At 41.6% G+C, this 27,163-nt stretch overlaps 1 protein-coding gene across 1 annotated transcript in view; it reads left to right on the forward strand.

The window, feature by feature from the left end:
- The window catches only part of KIAA1328 (KIAA1328 ortholog), a 242,659-nt gene that overhangs the window by 181,058 nt on the left and 34,438 nt on the right, over positions 1–27,163 (forward strand). Inside the window, exons 8-9 of the mRNA XM_034773570.1 lie at positions 7,972–8,153; positions 24,465–24,573. Coding sequence (XP_034629461.1) covers positions 7,972–8,153; positions 24,465–24,573 — 291 coding nt within the window. The remainder of the gene's footprint in view (positions 1–7,971; positions 8,154–24,464; positions 24,574–27,163) is intronic.

Below are 27,163 nucleotides of genomic sequence, written 5' to 3' on the forward strand. Positions count from 1 at the left end.
GAAGGCTGACAGCACTGCTTGCTAGAACGACAGCTGCTCTACTCTGCTCTATAAAAAAGGCCAAACACACAATTGCAGCATTTTGTCCTGCCAAAGCTTTGCCAGCCTGCCTTCTGTGGTCATTTCTACAGGACTGTATAAAAAGCTTTGTGTTGGAATTTTCTTTTGGATTCACTCTCTGGTGGCAGAAAAGGAGAGAAATGATCAGAGATCATTTCATTGTTTCTTAGGGCAGCCAGGTAGGCTGAGAGGGAGTCAAAATATGACTTACAGCAAAACCAGGACGCGGCTTTGGAGGGAAGACATAACTGCGTAATTTTAAGAGCCATCTAGCTTTCTTACCTTTAATTAGGTATGTGGTGTGAATTTTTGGCTCCATTTAAGTCAGTGGCAAAACTCTGATTAAATTCAACAGGGCCGGGATTTCATCCATGATTTATATGATCTAATACAATCTGACATGGTTAATTACGAATTAAGGGCATAATCGTGCAAGGTCCTGAGAGCCCTTCGCTCCCAGTGATAGAATGAAATTCTCCGAGAACCAAACATTGGAGGAATTTGGCGGGGAGCTGGTCCAAGTGAAGAAGTGTCTGGAGAAGCATTGGTTTAAATTACAATACATTGATAGAATGTGATATGGGAGGGTATTTAGCATCTGATCAGAATGTTGCCTGGAGCACCCCTCTTCCAGAAGGAGGGGTGATTAAAATAAACACAGTACTGGGAGGCCAGTGAGTTCAACAGAAATGTGGAATGGAGTGGACATTTGATCCTGGGTACCTGATCCAGCAGGACCTTTTAATTGTAAATTCTTGGTATAATGAAAATCCAGATAGGGTGAAGATGAAGACGCACATTTCTTCAAAGCGCCATAATGTGAATGTTGAAATCCGGGTTATAGTGAAATCATAGGCGCCGACTCTGTGGGTGTTCCAGCACTGCAGCACCCTCAGAAAAAAATTAGTAGGTGATTAGTGCCCACCGGCAGCCAAGCTCCACTCCCAACCCCCAATCCCGCCCACTTGCAGCCTCTGCTAATCAACTTCTCCCCCTCCCTCCCTCCTAGCGCTTCCCACCCACCGCGGATGAGCTGTTCTGCGGCATGCAGGAGGTGCTGGGAGGGAGGGTGAGGAGCAGGGATGGGGTGTGCTAGGGGGAGGGGGCGGGACGAGGGCAGGGAGAGACAGGGAGTGAGGTGGTGCCTTGGGGGAAGGGGTGGATTGGGGGCGAGGCCTGGGGCTGAGTCGGGGTTGAGCACTCCTGGGGAAAATTAGAAACTGGCGCCTATGATTGATAGCTAGAGTGATTTTTTTTTCTGGGGAAAACTTACTTTTTAGAAGATCTGATGCTATTTTAATTTAGATTTCTGTTAACTTACAAAATATCCAGTTACAAAATGATCAGGATAATGACTCCTTTCTCCCTCTACAAATACTCAGCCCCTGCCCTAGAAGAAAAGCCTGAGAAAAAAGATGGGCTTAAGCTATAAAGGTGAGGGTGCATTTCTAAGAGGCGGATGCCTGCCTCTTTGTAACAGCCATTGGATCCCACCCATGTCATTAGCACATCCATGCGTCTTACATAAATGCCTAAATGCCGGGTTTTATAATTCGTCCATGAAAACTCACTTTAGGCTTAAGTGTGGTCTTCAAGGTCTCTGCCAGAGCCAGTTTTTTCTGTCTTTTAAAGAACAAGAAAGTTAAGTTTAGATTTTTTTCAAACAGTTTTCTGTTTCTGTGGTAAAAAGCATCAAGGTTTTTAACAGCATGTTTTTGATGCGTGAACAGATTGCTTTAGCCCTTAGGAACACCAGGGTGGTCATACTGACCATCAATAAACTGCATCAAGTATGTTCCTTTTGTGCACTTCCCCTCCACCTTCAATGTTTGATCCACCCCGTATTCCAAAACAGTTCCCTCTAGTGCTTCCTAGGCCTCTATTAAGAATACCATCTCCTGCATGAATGAATGACCAGTATCATTAGTCTCACCCCCTTGTTTTTAGCTATCCTGCTCTCCAGCACAGAACTGCTCTGGTTTCATGCATGGAAGTATTTACCCCCATTCTCCCTCTCAGGCTCTGCTGCCCCCCCCTTTTGCTACTTCTGGACAGAGAGTGGGCATGACCTAGCAGCACGTGAGAGGCCGGATGGTTCAGTGGTTGGGACACGAGTCTAAGACTTGAGACCTGGACTCAATGCCCTGATTCACAACAGACTTCTGCACGTCACTTAGGGCTAAAGTTTTAAAGGCATTTAGGCATCCAACTCCCATGTCTAAGGTGTATCCCCCTGGGAATCGCTAAGTTTCCTTAACCATTAAGGGGATTCCAACATCAAACATGTATTGCTTGTGCTGATCACCAGTCTTGCACCATTAAATGTTACACATTCTTGGCCAGATTGTAATTGCAGCAAATTGCACCCCGGCACCGTTAATAAAGTTGGTGGGATTTTTTTACAAACAGAAAGTGCAGACTGGAAAAATAACATTACTGCAAAGTTTGCTTTTGGAACATACCCACCAGTGCAATCTGTTACTTTACTGATGGCTAAACTCCCAAGCCCAGGACTCAACAGGGTAACATTACAGTAGCCATCTGTTGAACATAGATATTGGAGGCATGAATTGCCTCCCATTTGTGGGTTTCTGACTGGTCCTGATGTAATCTTGTGTTCTCTGGCTACAGCTGATCTGCCCTGGAAAATGTGTGTATAGGTCAGAGCTCAGTAGAAGGTGAGACTCCAAAATTGACGGCTGGGAACCAGTCAGTTGAAAACTGGCTATAGAACAGGAAACGGATTCAACCTGCTTACACCCAAAAGGTTTATAGTTAGCGCTGTTCTGCTGCTAGGATTAGAGCTTCTCTGCTGCGTGGGTAGCTTAGCACATCAACAGATCTGTAAAATTCCATTTGGAGAGCAAGGCTAGCATTGTGTTAGACTGATTCATCAGTGTGAACAGCTAAAACAAGTTACATTCTATCATAGGTTCCAGGCATTTATTTAAAACTGAATTTAGTTGGCTCTAAATGGACATTTATTTAGTGTGTTGAAGAAGTGACTTTCCTCTATTAAAGCAGAATAATGTATCTATATGGTGCCCTAACTTGAACAGTACATAAAGATTAGTAAATAAGACCCCATTAAAAATACTTATAATGTAAGTAACATGGGTCCCAATAGCCTTCCTAATGTCCATTAATGCTTATTCTGAGGATCAGAGCTCATTTTACTGAGCCATTTAGTCAAACCGTGTGATTATTTAGAAAGTTAATTCATGCATACTAAAATCTAGCTTAAGCAATGCAGAGGGTAGGAGGTAAAACTCTACGGAGACGATAGTCCTTTTTGTTATTTAATGATCAGCCATAATTAACTTGCAAATTTGAAATAATTAGAACAAATTAAAGGTATTTAACTTTGCCTCCCTAAAGAAAAATTTAAATTGCACCAAATGCAGCTTTAAATTATTCAAGTCTCAGAGGTCTGTGCTAGGGTTTTTTTTTTTTTTTTTTTTTTACAATGCCTTTTCTATGATGAGAATACCAATCTGCTTTTTGTCAGAAAGCATCCTATCAAGTAATTGTTCTTTGTGTCTAATAAATGACAGCTATTCTTCTTTGTAAAAGTATTTCGGTCTCTGAAGGCTACATCAGCATTTCCATGGCATTTTAATTCAATAAAACAAAAGGTTAATGTTTTTTTTTTTAACTTTTTAAGGAATGCAAATACTAGCAGTATTCAGTGGGTCCTGAATGACATTTAAAATTTGCCATTCAAGCTCAGCAGGGATATCACGATATGAGGCATAGCCAAAATGGAAACAAGTTCAGGGCGTGTTCCCTATTGTTCTTGGAGAGTTTAGGCATTCATAAGCTAGGAGGTGAGAAATGAGAGAAAGAGCCTCTTCCTTTTCTGGTAGAATTTGTTGGCTGCTCCGGCATTAGTCTGTGGGTTAGTAGATACCTTAACCTCTTTTGCCATTCTTCTCAGTGGTCCTGTTTCAGGTAGTAATGATAAAGCTCACTGAAGATGACCATGTCCTGTACAAAGTTATATTAATCAAGCTACACTTGAATGTATTGATGTATCCTAAAAACAGGAAATAGATAAGGACCCATTAGGTCAGTTAGTCAGTCTCCCTGCCAGTGCAGGATTGTTCCCGTTGGTATATTTTCTAGTTTGAAATTTCCTAAGGTATGGGGCTTTCATCACTTCCTTTGGCAGATCATGCCACTGCCTCATGGAACTCTGTCACGGGTTAGTTCTTCCGAACATCCTCTTTGTTTCATTTCAGTACATTGCTCCTTATTAGTATTATCTTGTACCACTCTTCCCCTTCCTCCTTGGTGGTTACATCCTTTCAAATAGATGTTCAGTGTGTCCCTTTTTAGGGTCTGATTCTGCAGTCCTTACTCAAGCAAAACTTTAAAGACTAAAGGAATTCCTTTAAAGACTGAAGGAATAAACCCCAATTCATTGTTTAGCCAAGCTATTATATAAGCATTTTATTGTTTCTTTGTATTAACCTTTTCAACCTCCTAATCCTTTTTGTTTCTCTTCTCTGAATTCCCTCTGGCAGTGTTACCCAAACCCAACTCGGTATTCTAGGTATAACCTCACCATGTAAAGAGTATCTCACTGTGCCAGCAAAGTAACCTTCTCCCAGTCATTTACAACTCAAGGGGTAACTGTCTTCAGAAAAGATTTGTAGGTTCTAATTACATGTATTTAAAAAACCCAGAAAACATCCAAATAATGGCTGCCACCTTAAATATCTTTAAATGCTCTTAATCATGCAGAAGCACGAGGGGAAAATATCTCTATAATCCTGTATTTTTGTAAAGACCTTTTTAACCAGTGAGTCTTTCAGGCCCTTTCATCAGTAGTTAGGGTTCCAATCCACCCCTTTCTACACTGTACATTGCAGGAATTAGTAGATTAATTTCATGTAATTCGAATAAGATACTAATTTAGTCTGCCATACATTTTAATAGCCACTGTGCAACATTATTAGCGGTCATGTAGTTAGAAGCCCTAAAGTAAATGGAGGTTATTCAGAGAAGTTTTAGCCAACACTTCAGCTAGTGATTATAGGTCATGAGCCATTACATAACGTTCTGCATTAATAATACAGGAGTAGAACTAATTGTCCAACAGACACAGAGGGCCCCATTAAACAATGACTGGTACAGCACATTGATTTTGAGACTTTTAATTTAGATATCATTTTCTGATGGAAACATCAGAGATCCATCCACCTTTTTTCCTCAAGTTTCAGAGTAACAGCCGTGTTCTTCTTTTTTCCTCGTGTACACTATATTCAGTAGCATAATCTTTTACATGCAAATATTGTTCAAATTCATTTTGCATAGCATATTTCATAGAAACTGTGCCCCAAACTATTGAAGTATACATTCTTTGGGGTGTCTGTGTAAAACGGCACGTATATACTCGATAGATCTTCTGTGTGTGTTTATTCTATTGACTTAATCATAAGATTTTCCCGATTTTTTTTTTTTTTTTTTTTTTTTTTTTTACATCTGCGAGCACTGCAGAGGTATGAAGAGATATGCTGAATTCTATTCCTTCATATGCATCATATTCCAAATTGTTTACTTTGTGTCAATCACAGGTCTAATCAGCTACACCTGGTGGGCATCCCCATCACAGGCAGTAGGCTTTTCACTGAGGGCAGAAGTTGGAAATGATTGGGTGGCAGAGGAGAATTGGTTCTTCAGGGGGCTATCGAGAAAGGACCTTCAATAGGCAAGGCAAAAGGTGAAAGCATTCATACTAATTTCACCAAGGGGAATGGTGCAGAGGTGGTTACATTTCTTATGACATTCCCATTTCTGTAGTATCTGTTCAAAGCATATTTGCCCACACACAGGTCGTATGGCAGAGGTTCTGATGCACTTGCGCAGTGTGTACCACCTCTTAATAATGGAGAGGTGATCTCCTGGACATCTCCTTTCCCATGATTCCTTTCATAATTGCCTGTGTCTGTGGCAACTACAGTAATACTTGCTCCATGAACCCCAATGCCACCTTTTCCTCCCTAGCTCAAACCATGCATTTCTGTTTCTCCAGCTCCACCCCATGCAACTCAGCCCTGCAGAGCTAATGAGGTTCCTGGAGCTCCCAGTCACTGGCTCCTTCAGTCAGAACTCTCTTCTCTCAGCCATTGCTCAACAACCTCCACAGACTTTTCATCCCCTACTCTCCATGCTTCATCCCTTCTCTTGCCAAGAGCCCTGACTTTACCAAGACACCTGCACCTTCTACTTCAAACACTCCACATCTTTTCTTCCTGGCCCCAGCTTCCCTCCTGTTCCCAGACTTGTTCCCCTGACATGTGGTTTGCTTCCCAGCTCCCTTATAGAATCATAGGACTGGAAGGGACCTCGAGAGGTCATCTAGTCCAGTTCCCTGCACTCATGGCAGGACTTAAGTATTATCTAGACCACCCCTGACGGGTGTTTGTCTACCCAGCTGTTAAAAATCTCCAAGGATAGAGATTACACAACCTCCCTAGGCAATTTATTCCAGTGCTTAACCACCCTGACAATTAGGAAGTTTTTCCTAGTGTCCAACCTAAACCTCCCTTCCTGCAATTTAAGCCCATTGCTTCTTGTTCTAGCCTCAGAGGTTAAGAAGAACAGTTTTTCTCCCTCCTCCTTGCAACAACCTTTTATGTACTTGAAAACTGTTATCAGGTCCCCTCTGTCTTCTCTTTTCCAGACTAAATAAACCTAATTTTTTTCAATCTTCTCTCATAGGTCATTTTTTCTAGACTTTAATTTTTGTTGTTCTTCTCTGGTCTTTCTCCCATTTGTCCACATCTTTCCTGAAATGTGGCGCCCAGAACTGGAGACAGTACTCCAGTTGAGACCTAATCAGCACAGAGTAGAGCTGAAGAATTATTTCTCGTGTCTTGCTTACAACACTCCTGCTAATACATCCCAGAATGATGTTCACTTTTTTTTGCAACAGTGTTACATTGTTGACTCATATTTAGCTTGTGGTCCACTATGCCACCCAGATCCCTTTCCGCAGTACGCCTTCCTAGGCAGTCATTTCCCATTTTGTATGTGTGCAATTGACTATTCCTTCCTAAGTGGAGTACTTTGCATTTGTCCTTATTGAATTTCATCCTATTTACTTTAGAGTATTTCTTCAGTTTGTCCAGATCATTTTGAATTATAATCCTATCCTCCAAAGCACTTGCAACCCCTGCCAGTTTAGTATTGTCTGCAAACTTTATAAGTGTACTCTGTATGCCATTATTTAAATCATTGATGATGATTTAGATAATGGCATAGAACACTTGCAATTCGATCATAAGTCTCAGGATGTTTGGTATTTTCCTTAAAGACCTAGCTTCTGGAGTCAAGTGATTACATGAGAATCTCAGTTTTTGTTAAAAAGAGTCTGTTTCCAGCCCACATGGCTGCAGAGAAAAGCATTTACCCTGACACTTAAGAAGAGCTGTGTGTAAATTTGAAAGCTTGTCTCTTTCACTAGCAGAAGTTGGTCCAATAAAAGATATTGCCTCACCAACCTTGTCTCTCTCATAGAAACACCTGTAAAGAATCCATTTAGCTATAAGCAGGGAGATAAATCTCATGTAAGTTTCTGAGTCAGATATGTGCATTTACACACCTTAAAACATTCTTTGCTAAAAATGTGGATGTGCACTCTTAAATTACAATGAAAATGTCACTGAAGTGCATGTTCTGAAATGTTTTGTGTTGTTGAGAGCCTGGGAATTCCCTGGAGTCTCCCATTTAAAGTAACTTGCTAACACTTTGATCCCTACCCAGCATGCTCGGGCATTAAAATGCTGGAGAAAATAAACGAAGCCACAGCACAACTAGAATATTGCTGCTTCAAGACAAACTGCACAAACAGTGCAGTGATGATGTGCAACATGTTAACAGCTTGTGACCTTTCACCCCTTCCAGCTTTCCAGTGTCTAAGTATGAAGATTGCCTTCCCAAAACACCGGCACTAGGCAAAGCGTCCAAAACACCAGGGAGCAGTGGCGGGAGCAGTTTGGGAAGGAGAACAGTTGGCTTTAGTGCAAACGTGGAAGAAGGAGCCATGTGGATGCATGGAAAGAAGGAAACCAGCAGGTCTAGAAGAGGTAAGATGAAGCATATGCTGTCTTGTAATGTGAGTTTGCGTATGACATTTAGTAATTATAGGCATGTATTCATGTGTGGTTCAGTTAGATCCCAAGGAAGAGGGAGAGGATTATAAATTGCTTAAAACAACCAAAATGTAGCTGTAATAAATATAACAGAAGATGTAGAAAGCCCAGTAAACAGCAAGCGATTTTGTTGGAGTTCCTAACATGGGACAAAAAAAAAAAAACCCCAGTCCTTTATTCCCAGAAAGAATTACTTCAGCAATTTTTTGCTTTTCCAGCAAACAGAGAATAAGCTTGATGGGGTTTGCTTTTTGTGATGTAATCTTCACATTCTCTTCCTCCCCGAGTAATGGCTAGCACCATCATAACCTGATATTTTGCCACACAAGGATGTTTTTGCAACTAGAATCTATCCTGCTCTTCGCTTAGCATCTCCACTTACGATGTGGCGAAAGCTGTCTTTCTTGGGAAGGGGAGGGGGAAAATAGAAGCAGTTTGGCGGTTTCACTGCAGAGCCTAACACAACCTTTTGTTCAATTATGAACTGTCTTTTTTTTTTTTTTTTTTTTTTTTTTGAACTTGTCAACCAGTTTGTGTCAGCATAAAAAAAAATATATATATATATATAAAGGCAAAATGAGAAAAAATGTGGTGCAGTTCTCAAAGGAACAAATAGCTTGTATTATTGGTTAAGACTGTACCAACATTAAAAAGCAGACCCTGTGCAGAAACTTTTGAAAGGGTATCATCAGACTGGACCCAAACAGTGGCTGAGGTTAATCTCTTCCAAGGCACAGCTACAAAAGTTGGAAGCCTGTAAAGGGCTTGTGTCCAAAAAAATCAATTTCTAATTTGAAACAAAATCATTTTTGACTAACCGGGGTTCAGGACCCATTACTTCTGCTGTATAGTCGGCTGACATTTCAGCACTTTCTGTTGTGCACAATGAATCCTAATAGTCATTTTATAACATCACTACACCAATCAATTTAAGCAAGAGAAAGCCGTAAAAATTTCTGCAAAGTTTCAGGAGCAATTTTCACTGATGGTTTTCCTTTTTATTTATTTTTAACCATCATTCTTTCTTTTCTTTTGTTCTAGAAGTACCGCAGTAGTGACATTGAGATTTTTCACATTATTTGGAGGATTTCTTTTCTGTGATAAGGGTATTCCCAGGAATTATCTTCCTATCCACATACATCTTCCTCCAAAAAATCCTGGTTTCTCCCCTCATCCCTCTCATTCTGCTTCAGTCAGGAAAATTACATGCTGTCTCTGTTGGCCTGGCAGTTGAAGAAGTTATCTGCCCCCACACAGCCCTTTTGAGGAAACATCTCATGGAGATGCTGGAACCTAGGACAAGGAGATGCATGGCAAAGTTTGACGTACTGCTTTGGCATTTTTTGTGGCACCAGAAAAAGTTAAGAAAAGAGCTTTCAGGCTGTAGAACGGCCTTGTGTCTATTTACTGAGTTGGATAGCTTGTTTATCACAAGGCAAATTACCTAGCACGAATCACTGAAGTTGAAGTCTTCTGTTTTTAGTACCTTTTTAATTGGCATCCCTCTGTTACATGTTTGGGCTCCTTTAACGCACACGCACTTGAGCTCCATTTTCTAGTTACATCCGTGTATGGAATCTGCAAGGTTCTTGTCTCTGTCCTAGTTGCCTGCTTCCTATCTCCCTCCATGCTCACCACCATGCTCACCACTGAACTGGTCCAGTGGCACACACTGACTTCCTTTGCTTCAGATTTTAGTCTTTCAGTAGGGACAGATAACATATTTCTAAGCGAAAATAAAACCAAGGATATAGATATTTCTTCCAGACATAGTCCCCTATTGGAATATGGGATTTGCCCTGCAGGCTCAGACCTTCAATCCATCACGTCTGGAATCTTTCCTGGGCAGTGGCCAGTACCTTATGCTTCAATGGAAGGCAAACTCTTGATCTCCTGCCACAGTGCACTTACCCAGCTGAACAGTGCTCTCTGGGGACGGGGAAGGAAAACAATCAGATGACATCCTGAGGCATGAGATTTGATTGTGCTTTGAACTACGTATTTGTGTGTGGTGTTATTGGCCAGGCTTGGTTAGTGTACACAGAACCACATTCATGTGGCAGCTTTTTAACTGGTAAATTTTAAAACTTGTACTAATGTTCTCCCCCCTTTTGTCTGTGTGAACTGTAAATTCTTTGGGAGAGGGACTGTCTTTCTGGTACATCACTAGCACAGTGGAGTTTCAATCCTGGCTGAGGCTTCTGGGCTCTGTTGTAATACAAATAATTAGTAGTAATGATCCCCATGCACATGCCCTTCACACCTGGGTCCACAGAATATATCTGGAGACCCTGCACATCATCCTGATAGTGTTTCCACTCCCACATATAACTTGCATCAATTTCCAGAGCAGTCTTAGGGCAGGTCTACACTAGAAGCGCTACATCGGCACAGCCTGCACCGTGTCTGATGAAGACATTGTATGCTGACGGGAGAGTACTCTCCTGTTGGCATAATTACTCCACCTCCACAAGAGGCGGAAGCTGTGTCGGCAGGAGAGCGTATCCAGCTGACACAGTGCTGTGCGGACAGCGCTTAGGTCACCGTAACTTGTGTTGCTCAGGGGATATCTTTTTCACACCCCTGAGTGACATAAGTTAGATCAACTGAAGCAGTAGTGTAGACGTGCCTCTAATCTTAGTCTTAGAATCAGAGAATTGTAGGACTGAAAGAGACCTCGAGAGGTCATCTAACTCAGTCTCCTGCACTCTAGACCATCCCTGACAGGTCTAACCTGCTCTTAAAAATCTCCAACGATGGAGATTCCACAACCTCCCTGTGCAATTTATTCCAGTGCTTAACCACTCTGACAGTTAGGAAGTTTTTCCTAATATCCAGCAGTTTAAGCCCATTGCTTCTTGTCCTATTCTCAGAGATTAAGGAGAACAATTTACTCTCTCCTCCTTGTAACAATCTTTTATGTACTTGAAAACTGTTATCAGGGCCCCTCTCAGTCTTCTCTTCTCCAGACTATACAGACCCATTTTTTTTCAATCTTCCCTCATAGGTCATGTTTTCTAAACCTTAAATCATTTTTGTTGCTCTTCTCTGGACTTCCTCCAATTTGTCCACATCTTTCCTGAAATGTAGTGCCCAGAACTGGACACAATACTCCAGTTGAGACCTAATCAGCGTGGAGTAGAGCGGAAGAATTACCTCTTGTGTCTTGTTTACAACACTCCTGCTAATACATCCCAGAACTATGCTTTTTTTGCAACAGTATTTTACATTGCTGACTCATATTGAGCTTGTGATCCACTATGACCCCCAGATCCCTTTCCTAGGCAGTCATTTCCCATTTTGTATGTGTGCAACTGATTGTTCCTTCCTAAGTGGAGTACTTTGCATTTGTCCTTATAGAACTTCCTCCTATTTACTTCAGACCATTTCTCCAGTTTGTCCAGATCATTTTGAATTTTAATGCTATCCTCCAAACCCCTCCCAGGTTGGTATTGTCTGCAAACTTTATGAGTGTACTATCTCAACCATTGATGAAGATACTGAACAGAACCGGATCAAGAACTGATCCCTGCGGGACCCCACTTGATATGCCCTTCCACCTTGACTGAACCACTGATAACTACTCTCTTCATTGCTAAATTCCTCAGACTTTTGTTTGAGTGAGGCTGAAATGAGTAACTAGTGAACCCAAGCAATCTGCTTCGTTTGGTGCCTGTTGAAAAGGCCCCTTTTCTTTTTTTCTCTGTCAATGGCAAAACCTCAGGGTGTATTCAGATTGTTTCCCCTCTGAACATCTAGCTTCTGCAAGACCATTTCAGAATGACCTTGCTACTCTCATTAACCATTAATATTATAAACTGTATTGAGTTTGGAGGCCTCAGCTAAAGTGGAGAGTAACCTTTCTAAATTACCTAGCTTCCCTTCTCCCTGTGATGGCATGGCTGCGTTTACTTGGTTGCATTACCGAGTCTTAGGTCCTTCCATTACTCTCGGGAAAAGTTACATTTGTGCTACTGAGTGAACTGGCTCTGCTTGTACAGTTGCTGACATTACTCCTTGTTGATTTTCTCTTATATACAGTGATTTCTGTTGATGCTTCTTAATTTTTCCTTCAGTATTTCGATACAATACGTGTTTCTGTGCCTTTAAGCAGAACCTTTTTTAGCTCTAGCAGCAAGAATATTGCTTGACTTCAAACAGACAAGGCAATCCTCCAGTTCTGTGTCTTTGCAACAGTAAATAGTGTATGTTGGTGTCACCAGCAGCTATGTCAGTATATACTAAAATCCAACAGCTTGTCTAGTTAAGAGGCATTGGACTGCAGAAATGACTCTTCTGAATATTCTTGCCTTTAGGCCAGAAAACAAAGCCGTCCATTAGGTTCTCCTCTGTTATGCTGGCCACCTCACTTATCTAACCCTCTTTTACGTCTTCCTTTTTGCCTTTTTCCTAGGTATATAGATCTCTCTGTGTCCTAGAGAAAGGAAACAACCTGTGGTATGTCACTGTAGTGAATCTGGCTTTCATGTAATATTGTATGGCATGCTCAGCCCTTTCCCTTCTGTATAAGAATGGTAAAAACTAGAGATGGGGAAAAGTCCATGTAGGGCATCTAGTCCATGTGTGTTTTCCAGTGGTTTTTCAAACTTAGCTTTTTAGGGATTCGGGAGTTGAAAGTTTCATTTCACCTAAGGGAAGGCTAATACATTAATTAGTTAATATTTGCAAAGCATTTTGAAGATGTAAAGTGTTATATAAATGTGAACTATTATGAATATTCTTAAGGATTTATTTCCTGATTATCAGCCTAAATTTCCCATTGCTCACTTTCATTCCATTACTTCTTGGATCGCCCTGAGGGTTTTCTCTTCATTCTAAGTATTTCCACGTCCAAAATCTTGTGGACTATCATATTCAGCCTATGTTAGTTGTTATTTGATCAAGCTGAATATATTTACTTACATTAATCTTTCTTCATAAATGAGTCCTTCCAGGCCCTTAACCATTTGCTAATATCATTCTGATACTTTAGTTACTCAAAACTGGATATAGTGTTCTATGTGCAGTTACACCAGTACTTTTTAAAGGACAGCTGTAACTTGTGCATGTGTGGCCCTGAACTATATTGGTTCTTTTGGGCTGCAAGTCAGCTTGCAAGCTTATGTCTAGTTTACTGTCTGCTATCGTTCCTTAGGTCTACGTACCTTCGTCCCACTGACTATCTGTTTTTTAATTATTCCCCTCCCCCCCCCATATATTAGCTTTCATTTTTCCAGGTTGAATATTTCCTTCCCATAACTATCACCTCTCTATTGTTTCTCCATTCTTGAGGTATTTACGAACCTGCAATTGTAATTAAAGTGTAGTCTTTCAGGACCACCTCAGTTCTCCATGGCTCTTCATAAATAATTACCAGTAGTTTCAAAAGTTCATTAAGTAATTCCCTTTTGCCCTGGACTGTATGTACTTCAGATCCATGGATTTGTATGTATTAATTTTTTCTAAGACCTCCTTTTATCAGCCTTTTATCAACAAGTATTGTATATTAACAAGGTCTTCATTAGTTTCTAGTTTTCAATATGTCTTTTCTTTATTTTACCTACTAGAATGGATTTTAAAGTGTTCAGTAGCAACCATTTTAGAATCATCATTTTAATCTCTCCTCATTTATTAAGGGCTTACCTTCTTTCTAGAGATCCCTTTACCTCAATAGACCTGTGTTGCTTTTCTCCCGATATATTTATAAAGTCCTTCTAGCTCACATTTATATTCATTTATTCGGGTTCTTCTTCGAGTACTTGCTCATGTCCATTCCATTGTAGGCGTGTGTGTTCGCCACATGCACGGGTGCCAGAAGTTTTTTCCCTCAGCGGTATCCATAGGAGACTAGCTCTGGTGCCCTCTGGAGTGGTGCGCGTATGCCGCGGTATAAGGGGTGCTGCCAGCTCCCCCCACCCTCGGCAAGCTTACTCCTCTCAACTGTGCCTAGTTGAGAACTTTCTGTATATAGTTGTTAGAAATTTGTTAGTTTTATAGTTACCTTAGTGTAGACTTAGTGTTAGTTCGTTAGTCCCGAGTGGGACTTAGCCTAGGGACGGGGCATGCCCCATCCCTGGGCTTCAAACTTTGGCTGTTGCAAGAAACCCATGTGAGTCAGTGATCCCCATAGAAGCTGTTTGAAGTGCTTAGGGGAAACCCACAGTGACAAGTGTCGCATTTGCAAGAGATTCAGACCTCCTAGCACCGCGGTCTCGGTGTGGAGAGCGTGCCGGCGGCACCGGCCTCAGACCGGCGCCAATTCCCACCCGCCACCCCAGAGAGCGGCAGAGGCACTCGGCACCTGGCAGTGTCGTCCACGCCAGAGGCCTTTCAGGCCACAAAGGACATTCTGTTCCTGCTAGTGCTGGCCACAGAGGTGCCCCGTCCCAGGGATAAACCTGCCTTGGGACCCTTCCAACAATCCCCATCAGTGTGCCACTGCTCCTTGCTGCAGGAGGGGCTCCGTCAGTGGTCGCCTGAGCAGCGTCAGCTGCCCCCGGACGCGGGTCGGCTTTCCTGCCAGAGTTCCTGGCGTCAGTCCCCGGACTCTAGGCAGCGTTCTACGGGCTCAAGGCGGTGATCGCCAGTGGGCTGGCACACACCCGCAGAGTCGCGGCACCAGTCCCCACAGCCTTGGTGCTGGGAGTGCGTGAGCCGCTCTCCCAGCCGCTCTCCAGAGGGTCGAGACACCAGTCCCCAGAGCCCTGTCACCGGTCGCCCACCCACCTCCTGACTCGGACGCGAAGTCAGAGCAGGTTCCCCAGGATCAGCCAGCCTCGGCTCAGGGTCCCATGGCAGAAACAGCAGAGTTGGTAGGCCTGCCTGTACCTGCCTCCTCCTCATCTTCACCTGATGAGACAATGGCGGGGCCCTCTCACCCAGTTCCCCAGGACGATGCCAAGGCTCACCAGGACCCCTGAAGAGGGTTGTCGCAAACCTAGGGCTGGAAGCCAAGGAGCTGGTGGAGCCCTCGGACTTACTGTTTGATGTACTGAGTGCAGCAGTCCCCACCAAGGTGGCATTGCCAGTGCACGAGGGAGTGGTGAAAATCACTAAGACCCTGTGGCAGACACCTTCCTCACTGCCCCCCATCTCCAAGCGGGCAGAGCAAAAATACTACATCCCCTCTAAGGGGTATGAGTATCTTTATACCCATCCTGCCGTAAGCTGTCTGGTTGTATCAGCAGCCAATGAGCACGAAAGACAGGGCCAACCGGGATCGACACCTAACAACAAGGAGGCAAAGAGGCTCGATCTCTTTGGTAGAAAAATTTATTCTACATCCAGCCTCCAGCTGAATGTGGCCAATCATAAGGCCTTGCTTGGCCACTGTGATTTTAATATCTGTCAGTCCATGGCCAAATTCTCAGACTCACTGCCAGAGGAACCCAGGAAGGAATTCCTGGCTATCCTCGATGAGGGCAAGGCAGTGGCTAGGGCCCCCCTCCAAGCAGCCTCAGATGTAGCAGACTCTGTGGCCTGAACCATGGCCTCGGCCATTTTGATAAGGTGAGCGTCCTGGTTGCAGTCGTCGGGCCTTTTGACAGAGGTTCAACAGGACCTCCATCCAGGACCTCCCATTCGATGGCCTGGCACTGTTCTCCGAGCAAACAGATAGTAAATGGCCAGGCCTGAAAGACTCTAGGGCTACTTTGCTCACTCTGGACCTGTACATGCCGAGGCTGGCAGGGAAGCAGTTTAAACTGCAACAGACCCATAGGTTCGGGAGCCAACCTTGGTCAGAGCCCTTCCATAAGAAGGGCAAGGGCTATAAGCACCAGCAAGGCCACCAGCCGGCATCCTCTGCTCACTCGAGCTCCACCCGTAACCAACCGAGTGGGAAGCATTTTGAGGGTGCGCTCGAGGGCGATCTTCTAGCCTGTGTCCTGGATCCCGCTCTCCTGTTATTTTCCAACTGCCTATCCCTCTTCCTCCCTGCTTGGGCCTCTATCACATCGGACCGGTGGGTCCTCAGCATAGTATCAGGAGGATATACCCTCCAGTTTATTTCTATCCCCCCCCACCCCTCTCCCCATCCCTCTTCAGGGACCCTTCTCACGAGCATTTGCTGCAAGCCACTCGAACTCTGGGCCTGCTGTTAAAAGAACAAAAATCAACGTTAATCCCAGTCCAACGAATAGAGTTTATTGGGGCAGTACTCGACTCTACCCGATCCAGAATATTTCTACCAGAGGCCAGGTTCAGGGCAATGTCACATCTAATTGCCAGCGTCACCGCTCATCCGCTCACCATGGCCCGGGTCTGTCTCAGACTATTGGGGTCCCAGTCATGTGGAATCCCCTGCTTCTCACCTAAGATGCCTGCTGGAACTAACAAGAACTGTACCGGGAAAGGATTGGGCCCAGACTAAGAAAGAGTCTAGTCTGTGAAAGAAGCTTATTGGAACATCTCTGAGGGTGAGATTTACCTGTATTCAGTTTCTTAATGTATTAGGCTTAGACTTGCGTGTTTATTTTACTTGGTGACTTACTTTTTTCTGCCTGTTATTACTTGGAACCACTTAAATCCTACTTTTTATTCTGAATAAAATCAGTTTTGTTTATTATTGAATCCAGAGTAAGTGATTAATACGTGGGGGAGCAAACAGCGATGCATATCTCTCTATCAGAGTTATAGAGGGCGGACAATTTATGAGTTTACCCTGTATAAGCTTTATACAGAGTAAAAGGGATTTATTTGGGGTTTGGATCCCTTTGGGAGCTGGGTGTCTGGGTGCTGGAGACAGGAGCACTTGCTAAGCTGTTTTCAATTAAGTCTGCAGCTTTGGGGGCATGGTTCAGACCCTGGGTCTGTGTTGCAGCAGGCTTGCAATATCTGGCTCAACAAGGCAGGGTTCTGGAGGTCCAAACTGGCTGAGAAAATGAGCTCAGAGGTAGTCTCAGCACATCAGGTAACAGTCCCAAGGGGGTCTCTGTGACCGAACCCATCACACTTACAAGCGGGAGGAATCTCAACTGGCCATCTGGACCATTCTGAACTTTGGACTCTGGCATAGTATGTTTGGGGTGTGAATGTGGAGTGAGTAAGGTTTGTTTTGTAATCAAAAAAGAGCATTTACACTAGAGTATTATATACCAACACTGTGTCCGGTATCTGCCTGCTCCCCATCCCGTAGGGAGACCTCTATTGCGGGTCTAGCATGTGGAGAATGCAGAAAGGGGAGAGAGATTAAGGAGTGCCGGATTTCAGGACGGGGTCTTACAGTGTTGGGAAAGTCCGTATTTAAGACTAATAAGGGTAACTCTTTATTTGTAAAATTTGTAAAAATATATATATAGGGGAAAAAAAGGCATGAAACAAAACCGTGTGGTGGTGTTATAATAATGTTTAAAACACTGTTTAAGAAGAGAAGTCAAGGGGTGAAAGAGGCACCCCAATGGACTAAAGTTAAAGCCCCTTTTCTGTTAGAGAAGGAGATTATTGCATTGGGGACATGCCCTTGAATGGAAGGTGCAGTGGAACCGGAAGTAATATTTGATATCTTAAAAAACATGTTTAAGAAATATGTACAGCTGTACAAGCCTAATGCCAGTAAAAAGCAAACGGCCGTAGCATGGCTGTTGTGGCAAGCTGTAAAAAAGGCAATTGCATGTAGGGGGGAGGTCTGTGGAAAGTTACAAACATTATAAGAGAATTTTAAAACTTGCCAGGAAAACTTGGAGCGGGAAATGAGGCAGGCCCAGATAATGCAAACTCAGTTAAAACAAATGGGAAAACAAATAAAAAATTAAAAAAGAAGAATGATGGATTGAAAAAAGATTAAAGCAGACAAAAATAAATTAGACCATCAAGTAATAAAAATGAAGCAGTTAATTCAAAATTTAACTAAGAAAAAGGAAGAAGAGATGGGAAGCATTTCTCACAGTTGATGCCAGAAAACTATAGCAGCATTAAAAAAGAAAGTAAAAATACAGAAGCTGTGTGTCCAAAAAAAAAAAAAAAAATTTTTTTTTTATTTGAATTCCAGTAATATTTGATATGAAAAGGATCTGCGAGGGGGTCAAGAGTAAAGGGAATTTGACCAACCTCGAGAAGGACTTTATACTAAGTTTAAAAAAAGAAAAGAAAGAAACTGCCTGGGAAAGCCTAAGTCAGAAAAGCCTGTAAGTAGTAATAGAATGAAGATCAACCATTAAGAATGCAGCAGGGAAAATACAGTCCGAGCAAATATAAATAATTCCTGCGAGTTCATCAGACTTACAGTTGATGGTAAAGTCATTAGGCCCAGTAAATATAAAAAAATTAGCTACATGGCTAGTACAGTGGGCAGAGTTAGGAGGAACAGAAAATTTAAACATAAGTAAAATTTATAGGTTAATCAGGGCAGCTACCACTGGAGAGACTAGACAGGCAGTAGATCGAGCGAAAAATGCTTTGGACAGGCAGCCAGAAGCACACCAACTAATATCATGATTTATTATGCTGTTAGAAAAAGAGAGAGGTCAAAGACCCATAAAGGTGTTATCCAGTGCAGATTACATAAAGCCTGAAAATTCACCCAAAAATTACTTGTTAAGAAAAATTATTGGCTGAAAAAATACAACCGGTGACTAATCCCAGGGTGAAGGTCGCCAGACATGTCGCAGTTAATTCTTTGATGGCAGTTGATTTGAATCAGAGGGAATTTTGAAATAATGTGTTTTAAGGATTGAATAAAAATGTATTAGCAATGTCTACTAATTTGGTAAACCAAGCAGCCCGGGATGAGAAGTTAACTGTTATGGATGCACTGGAGCACTGGATAGTATGCCAACAAATAATAGAAGGGGAAAGCCAGGTAAAAGAATTAAAACCCAAAGTACCTTTTATTAAAGCAATAACATATTCAAATGAGAGTGTTTATAAATCAGAATACCGTAAAAAAAAAAAAAAAAAAAGGCCATGGTAAAGGACAAAACACCCCACCCCACGGAGGTAGAAGGTGGAATAATCAAAATAAGCCCCAGAAAAAAAGGAAATATAATTTGAAATATCGCTTGGAGGTATTTGAAATTAAGGGAAGTAGATATAAATAAGTAAAATGGAAAATGTACTAATAAATTATCAAAAAATGCAAAGAAAAAAGGTAGAGAGTGGGGTAGTAAAAAAAATTGTGTTGTGTGCGTTATATTTTAGAAAGAAAAAAATAATACCGGAGCTTGAGCGAAGATAAAAAGGTTAGTGTAAGTATTTAAAATATGGAATAATGGCCATGGATTCAGTATTAAGAATCCTCATAATTCAAAAAGGATATAATGGATTTTGGCTTTTATGTTTTTTAAATATTGAAAAAAATTAGGGGTACATAAATATATATATGAAAGCACCTCTAGAATAAAGGTATAAATAAAAAAAAAATACATTCGACTGTTTGTGTGACAAAATGAAAAAAAAACAGAAAAAATAAACATTTTAATCCACAATGGCCAAATATTATTTTTTTTTAACAATTGGCAATTTCTCATTGGTATTATATTTTTAAAGAATGGTCTTCTAGTGTCACAGTTCTTCTATATTTTATGCTACATCCTATTGTAATATTATTTGCATTAATAATTTTGTTAACCTTACTGCCGAATAAAAAAGCAAGAAGTTTTGGAGCAAGTGATATATAAAATTTAATTGCTTGCAAAATTATAAAGTAATACAATAATTAATGGCATTAATCATGTCTCAAGAGGGGGGATGTTGGTGTGTGTGTATATGTGTGTGTGTGTATATATATATATACACACACACACACACACACACACACACATATCAATATACATTGTGATTCATATATCCATGTAATATGTTATAGGTCATTGAGGCCTGGTATGAATGATGCATGCTTGACATAAATATGTGCTGGCAACCAAAGCAAAAACTTAAGGTCAAGGACTATTAGAACTGTTTGTGCAAAAACAATCTTGTTATGTTCTGAGAAAAATACGGAAAATCAACAGAAAAGGAAACAACACTAGCTGGACTAATATAAAATTGTATAAGAATCGGATGAAATGGCACACCTGGGATCATGGCGGCCTGCACAGAATTGTCTCTTTAAAATTGTGTGAGTAAAAGGCCTAATAAACAAAGGCAAAAAAACTGATGATGCAACAAAATGAACTATAAATGAACTGACTTCTGCAAATCGAAGTCATTTATGAATCCAAAGCCCCGTGTGGATATAGATATGATTTTCGCCGGCTCCCTGCATCTCATAATCTAATGATCAAAAGAAATCTCGACTGGCCATTGGGACCATTCTGACCTTTGGACTCTGGTATAGATGTTTGGGGTGTAAATGTAAAGTAAGTAAGGTTTGTTTTGTAATCAATAAAGAGCATTTAAAGTATTGTATACCAACGCTGTGTCCAGTATCTGCCTGCTCCCCACCCCATAGAAAAACCTCTATTGCGGGTCTAACAATGGGACATCAACCCAGTCCTCTCCAGGCTCATGGGTTCCCCCTTGGAGCCCCATGGCTTCTTGTTCCTTTTCCCATTTGTTGTGGAAGGTTGCATTCCTTGTAGCAATTACCTCAGCGAGGCATGTATCCAAGATCAAAGCCCTCACATCAGAGCCACTATACACAGTGTTCTACAAAGACAAGGTCCAGCTGCAGCCCCATTTGGCTTTCCTGCCTAAGGTGGTGTCGCATTTCTAGGTCAACCAGGATATCTTCCTCCCGGTGTTCTATCTGAAGCCGCACATGACCAATGAGGAGAGGCGGCTGCATACTCTGGATGTCTGGTGTGCCCTGTCGTTCTATCTGGAGCACACCAAGCCCTTCCACAGATCGACCCAGCTCTTTATTGCAATCGCTGACAGGATGAAGGGCCTTCCGGTGTCTTCTCAGAGGATTTTGAATTGGATCACCACCTGCATCCATACATCTTACAAGTTGGCGCAGGCTGTGCCTCCACCGATAGTGAAGGCTCACTCGACTAGGGCTCAGGCATCTTCGGCTGCCTTCCTAGCGCATGTCCCTCTCCAGGACATCTGCAGGGCTGCAACGTGGTCTTCGGAACACACGTTCACAACCCATTACGCCATCACTCAGCAGGCCAGAGATGACGCTGGCTTCGGCAGAGCTGTGTTGCAATCAACACGTCCATGAACTCCTACCCACCTCCGGTGGTACTGCTTGGGAGTCACCTACAATGGAATGGACGTGAGCAAGCATTCGAATTAAAAAAGACAGTTACCTTTTCATAACTGTTGTTCTTCGAGATGTGTTGCTCATGTTCATTCCATGACCCGCCCTCCTTCCCCACTGTCGGAGTTTCTGCAGGCACCGCAAACTGGCATAGTAGTATCCACAGGGCTGATTGATTGATTGGAGCCAAAGGCAGCTGCAAAGGTCTATAAATGCAATGTTAACTTCCTCTTGTCGCTCTAGTCATTTTTCAGTAACATTCTACAGAACATATATAGCATGGGTTGTAAATCGACCTGTATGGAAACCGCACTGGTTGTCTCTCATTTTTGGGTTGATACAATATTTCAGTCAGTTCAGTAGAATGATCATAAACACCTTCTCTGGGACTGACAGTGGTGATATTCCCCTATAATTTGAGCAAGCTGATTGCTCTCCTTTTGGAAAAAGGAATGATGCAGCCCCTTTTCCAATATTCTGGAATGTGGCAGGTTTCCTAAACTTTTAAGAGAACTATGGAGCCAGTGAACTAAATCCGAGCTTCCATTCTTTAGCAGTTCTGGTGAAATATTGTCAAGAGCAGGTACTTTATCATTTCATAACTGTTTGACTACAGGCATCACTATCCTTGTTATGCAGTGAGACTAAAATGCTTCAACCTTCTCCTACACTGAGATATTAATACTTTCTCCCACATTCATTGGGTTTCAGTGTTACTTTCTCAAAATCAAATACTCTTGTGCCACTATTCTGTGAAGTTTTTCTTCTTGTCTGCTGATTTACATGATTTGTTTTCTCATGTTTGATTTTCAAGCCATCTAATTGTGCAAAGGTTTGGAGATCATTTGTTTCAGCATGAATGTCTCTATGGGTATGGGATAGCTATTTGGTGCCATCTGCAAAGTCAGAGTGCTCTAACTTCTGTGTGGAAGTCCATTGTATGTCCATTGTATGTCCCTGTTCTGCAGTCTTAACAATGCTTTCTGGGACTGACATAGAAGAGGTTTGATATTTGACATACCTTGGTGGAACAGCTGGAGAGATTAAAGCCAGAATCATGAAAGCCAGACATGCCTTTGTAGCTCTAAAGCCAAGTTAGAGAAATAGAAATCTTGCCCTTCAAACTAAACTTCGAATATTTAACACAATTGTAAAGTCAGTCTTACTATATGGTACTGAAACTTGGAGGCTTATTAAGACCTTACTCTCTAAACTCCACGTTTTTATAAATAGCTGCCTTAGACAAATCCTTAATATCAGGTAGTCAGAAGAAATCACAACGAACTCTGGAGGAGGATGAAACAGAAACGGATAGGACAGGAAATTATGGAACAAAAATAGAGATGGCTAGGACATACATGAAGGAGAGACAGGTATTGAGCTGAAACTTCCAGGACAAGAAATGATGAGATAGACTAAGGATAACCTGGGACGACACGGTAGAAGCAAAAGTGAAAGCTATCAGAATGACATTGGAAGACACCAAGACTGCAGAGGTAGACCAGCAAAGATGGAAGGCAGTGATGAAGGCCCTATTTCCGCATGGAATAGAAAGGCATTCTAAATATGTTTTATTCAACAAGGGCAAGCAAGAGGTCCCCAGTCTTTTTTTGTGGATGCACCTTTGGCCAGGGATGGTGGTCCCAAGTTGCTAGGGGCACCTGGTTAACATGCATTGCCATGGTAATTTTAAGAATTCCTTGAGCAGTAATTATCTGTTTGTTCTTTCCACTCAATGCTAACACACAGTGTAGTAGAGTGAAGCTGGAGGAACTTTATTCTTTTTTAAGCCACCACCAAAACACTAATTCAATTATTCTTACAATAGGACTTGTTTGTGTGTGTGTGTATTTGAACCCTCAGTATATTTTCAAATAACATTGAGTCTCACTGGCATCCAGAAAACTATGGAAATTCAGTATTAGCTGAAATCCGTCATTGATTTCTCACTATGATTTCAGCATACATGACAGGGAATATTACCAATTGTTCAGAAAGCTCTAAGATACTTAGGCACAATGGTGATACTTAATAGTCAAGCTTCTAATTTTTGCTGGCATTTGGTTGTCACACATTTAATGTTCGATTAGGTAGTGTTTAGTGCTGAGAGCAGGGGGAGTGGCACTCAGAATGTACAGGAATTGCCATACTGGATTAGACCAGTGGTCCATCTAGTCCAATAGCCTGTTATGTATATTCCTAGCTCTGCCACCGACTTTCTGTGCAGCCTCAGACAAGTCACTTAACTTCAATTTGCCCATTTAGAAATCATCCTTACCCATAATCCTTACCAACTTCACAAAGGTTCTGTGAGGCGTTAATCATTGTTTGTGGTGCTCTAATGAAAGGCATTGCAGCAAGCTAAGCGCAAAATGTTATTACTTTTTTGGGAGGGAAGGAGAGAGGGACAGACCAAGAGTTTTGGGGTTTTGGATTCATATATTTTTATCCATCTCCTAGAAGATATCCATCTCCTAGAACTGGAAGGGACCTTGAAAGGTCATCGAGTCCAGCCCCCTGCCTTCACTAGCAGGACCAAGTACTGATTTTGCCCCAGATCCCCAAGTGGCCCCCTCAAGGATTGAACTCACAACCCTGGGTTTAGCAGGCCAATGCTCAAACCACTGAGCTATCCCTCCCCCCCCCCCATATATTCTTATAGTGATACTTAAAGAAGTTACATATTCTTATGGTGATACTTAAAGAAGTTACATTTCCCTTGGAGAAGACAAGGGAAATGTAACTTCTTGTGGAAGCTCATGAGAGCTGCAGCTTTAAACTAAAATTGGTACGGTGGACATTCCAAGCCATGATGGCAATGGAAGTCTGTCAAACTTTGGAAACATGGTAGTAATGTACAGACTGCAATGGATGGCATATTATGAAAATATCATTCAGCATGATCCTGAAATGTATTCTGTTCACAGCACCTGTCAACCGGTAACACATCCTTTGGTTGCGGTCTCACTGTATATACAGTACCCTGAAGAGTGGCACAACTTTGGGGCCTTGTGTTATGTAATAATGCAAACAGTGAAGGAGCTGTCCAAAACTTTCGAGCCTCTAATACCCAGCTTGATTGCCTCTTCTCCTTTCCACAGGGACAGCGTCAGGATCTAGAAAGGATGCAGCTACATCTCCTGTACTGACAGGCAGCAGAAAAGAGCTTGTAACCACAGCCACATCACCAATCCAGCATGACACATCACGGTAAGCTGCTGGGTAATCTCTGGTTTAAGATTCTGCAAAGGCAACCATCATATTCCCCAAGATGCAGTGAAGTGGCTGAGTTTCTGTGATATTTCATGTTAACACGAGCTGGATAATATAAACTAAAAACTGCCATGTCCTTTGACATTTATAGTAAGCCTTAAATTGCTTGTTGGCATATTCCTGCTTTTCTTATTCTAAGTTCTAACATTTAAATTTTACTTAGATTTTGAACGGAAAGTATTTTAAGTTCCAAGTCCTGACACATTAAATACATTTGTAAATAGTTTAAAGGGATGGCATTAACCCTGGTTCGGTTTTAAATCCACTTGAAGATTTTAATCCCCCTCCCCCTCATATTTTCCCCCATATTTTATCAAATGACATTTCTTTTAAAATATTTTGTACAAATGATATTTTATGTTTAATGACAAGCTACAAAATCACATTAAGTCAGCAATTTCTGGTGATACTATACATCAGCTATGCAGGCTTTGGGAGAGCAGCATTATCGCTCTTATTCCAAAGAAGAAAGCAGAATTGTTGTTACCCTTATTGGACTGAAAAACAACTTTGCCTTTTTGAGGGATTACAATTCTAGTCATGAGTATTTAAAAAAAAAAAAAAAACCATGACCCCGCCCTTACACTTTGTGTCAACAAAATCTTTAGTTAAACTAGTTGAGTCAGTGTATGGTAATATAGGATTATACAATGTTATAGAATACTAGTTTGATTGCTCTGTGCAACTGGTGACTAAAATATAGGACACAGTTCACAAGAAGAGTTACAAATTACTTGAAGAAACTAAAGGGCTTGGCAGTTGAATCAGGGTTTAATATTTTTTTTAACCCAATGGACCAAGTTCTCTATCATCCCTACATTCTTGGCAGAGACTGGCAGTTTATTTCTATCTTCTGAGGAAACTTGTGATATATAATAGGCGAAAAACCATTATTAATATTACAAATTTGTACTTATTTCAGTAACATAAACAACATTTGTTTCTTTTGAAAAAAAAAAAAAAAAGGATGATATTTCTGGAAGGATATAAATCCTAGATAGATGGAAGGGTTCTGTTTTCCACAACTACATGTTTAAACAAACAAAAAAGCACAAAACTGCAATAAAGCATTATCTTCAGAAGCCAGCATTGTCTAATGAGTGTCTGTGAGATATTGTTGGGTATTTTCTAGTGACAGTTTAGAAACAAGGCTGAAACTCCCCTACAAGCAAAGAGGAGAAGGTGTAAGAAAACTGTAGAAATCAAGTCATACAGAAAAAGGAATCTGATTGAAAAAAACAGAAAGCCCATACTAACCGCATGGGAGCATAAAATAATCATTGAGATATAACATTAAAAATTGTCACATACAGGAAGTGATCAGTCAAATAAATCTGATTAGTCAATCATCATATTAGGGAATAAAAAAATCTGACAAATTCCAGGCTTCTGGATGATCTTTCCTTTTCTCTCTCTCTGTTGGTACTGTGTGTAAGTGTAATTGACCAGGTTAAACAGCCATGTTGTGCTTTTCCTTACTCATGGGCTTCTCTAATTGAAAATGGTAAGTGGACAAGTGTTTCTGTGGAGGCCTAAAGCTGATCTTATTCTTCATCAAAAAACCTGCATGCATAGTCTAAATTTATCACTGAATGATTACAAGCTCACTAAATTAATCAATATTGAGAATTATAGCTCTTTTGTGCCACTAAAGTTAAGGGTCTGTCAGCATGTTTTTTATAATCCACAATTTGGGAGATTAAGTTTAACTACAACAGTTTTCTTGGGACTGAAACTTGCTGTACAAAGCCTGAGCCTAGGAACATATTTAATTAATCTGCAGTAGATGTAATCTAATTACTTTTCACTATTTAAACTAATAGGGGCTAGATTCAGTTCAGGTTTATGCCAGCCCTAACTAGCAGAAATCCTGCCATAGAGCAGCAGCAGTAGAAAATCTGCCAGGAACAAGGTGTTAAAAAGTGTCTGCAACCTCCCTGCCAGTGAGGGGCACAAGGGTGCTAGCACAGAAAGTGAGGGACGCTGGTTGGATAAGTAGGCCTGGCTAGGGTGGCTAGAAGATGTGCTGGTTCTGTAGCCTCTCTTGGCGGTGTTCCAGTGGAGCCCTCATTGGGTGTTAAATCTACCTCTCCTGAGAAGACAGAGTGCTACTACCTCCTGCCTTCACTGTGAATGAATCACCCCTGGGGCAAAAAGGGTGGAGTAAAACTGGCTGTAGGTGTTAGAAATAGAGGTGTTGTGTTTTGAGATGCTTAGTAGTCTTAATTCTAGATGCCCAAGATTTGTCTTCCAGAATGAACATTAATAAGCTACTTTTAAGGGGTATTAGATGGACCCTATTTCGGTATCTGAGATATTGACATTGGAAAGTAGCTCACATGCATGCCTGCCTGCCATGGCACAGCATGGTGTGTGAAATTTGAACTACTTGCAAGTCAGATGTCTGCATCTGTGCAAATGTCACAGCAGGTATGGGAAGCTTTTCCATTGCATATCCTGAAGTTTTTAAACCCTGGTTGATGCAGGCTCGGCTTTCATTGCAAACCCATAGCCAAGGTTCAGGTTG

Source organism: Trachemys scripta, chromosome 6, assembly GCF_013100865.1.
Source record: "Trachemys scripta elegans isolate TJP31775 chromosome 6, CAS_Tse_1.0, whole genome shotgun sequence".
Lineage (NCBI taxonomy): Eukaryota > Metazoa > Chordata > Testudines > Emydidae > Trachemys > Trachemys scripta.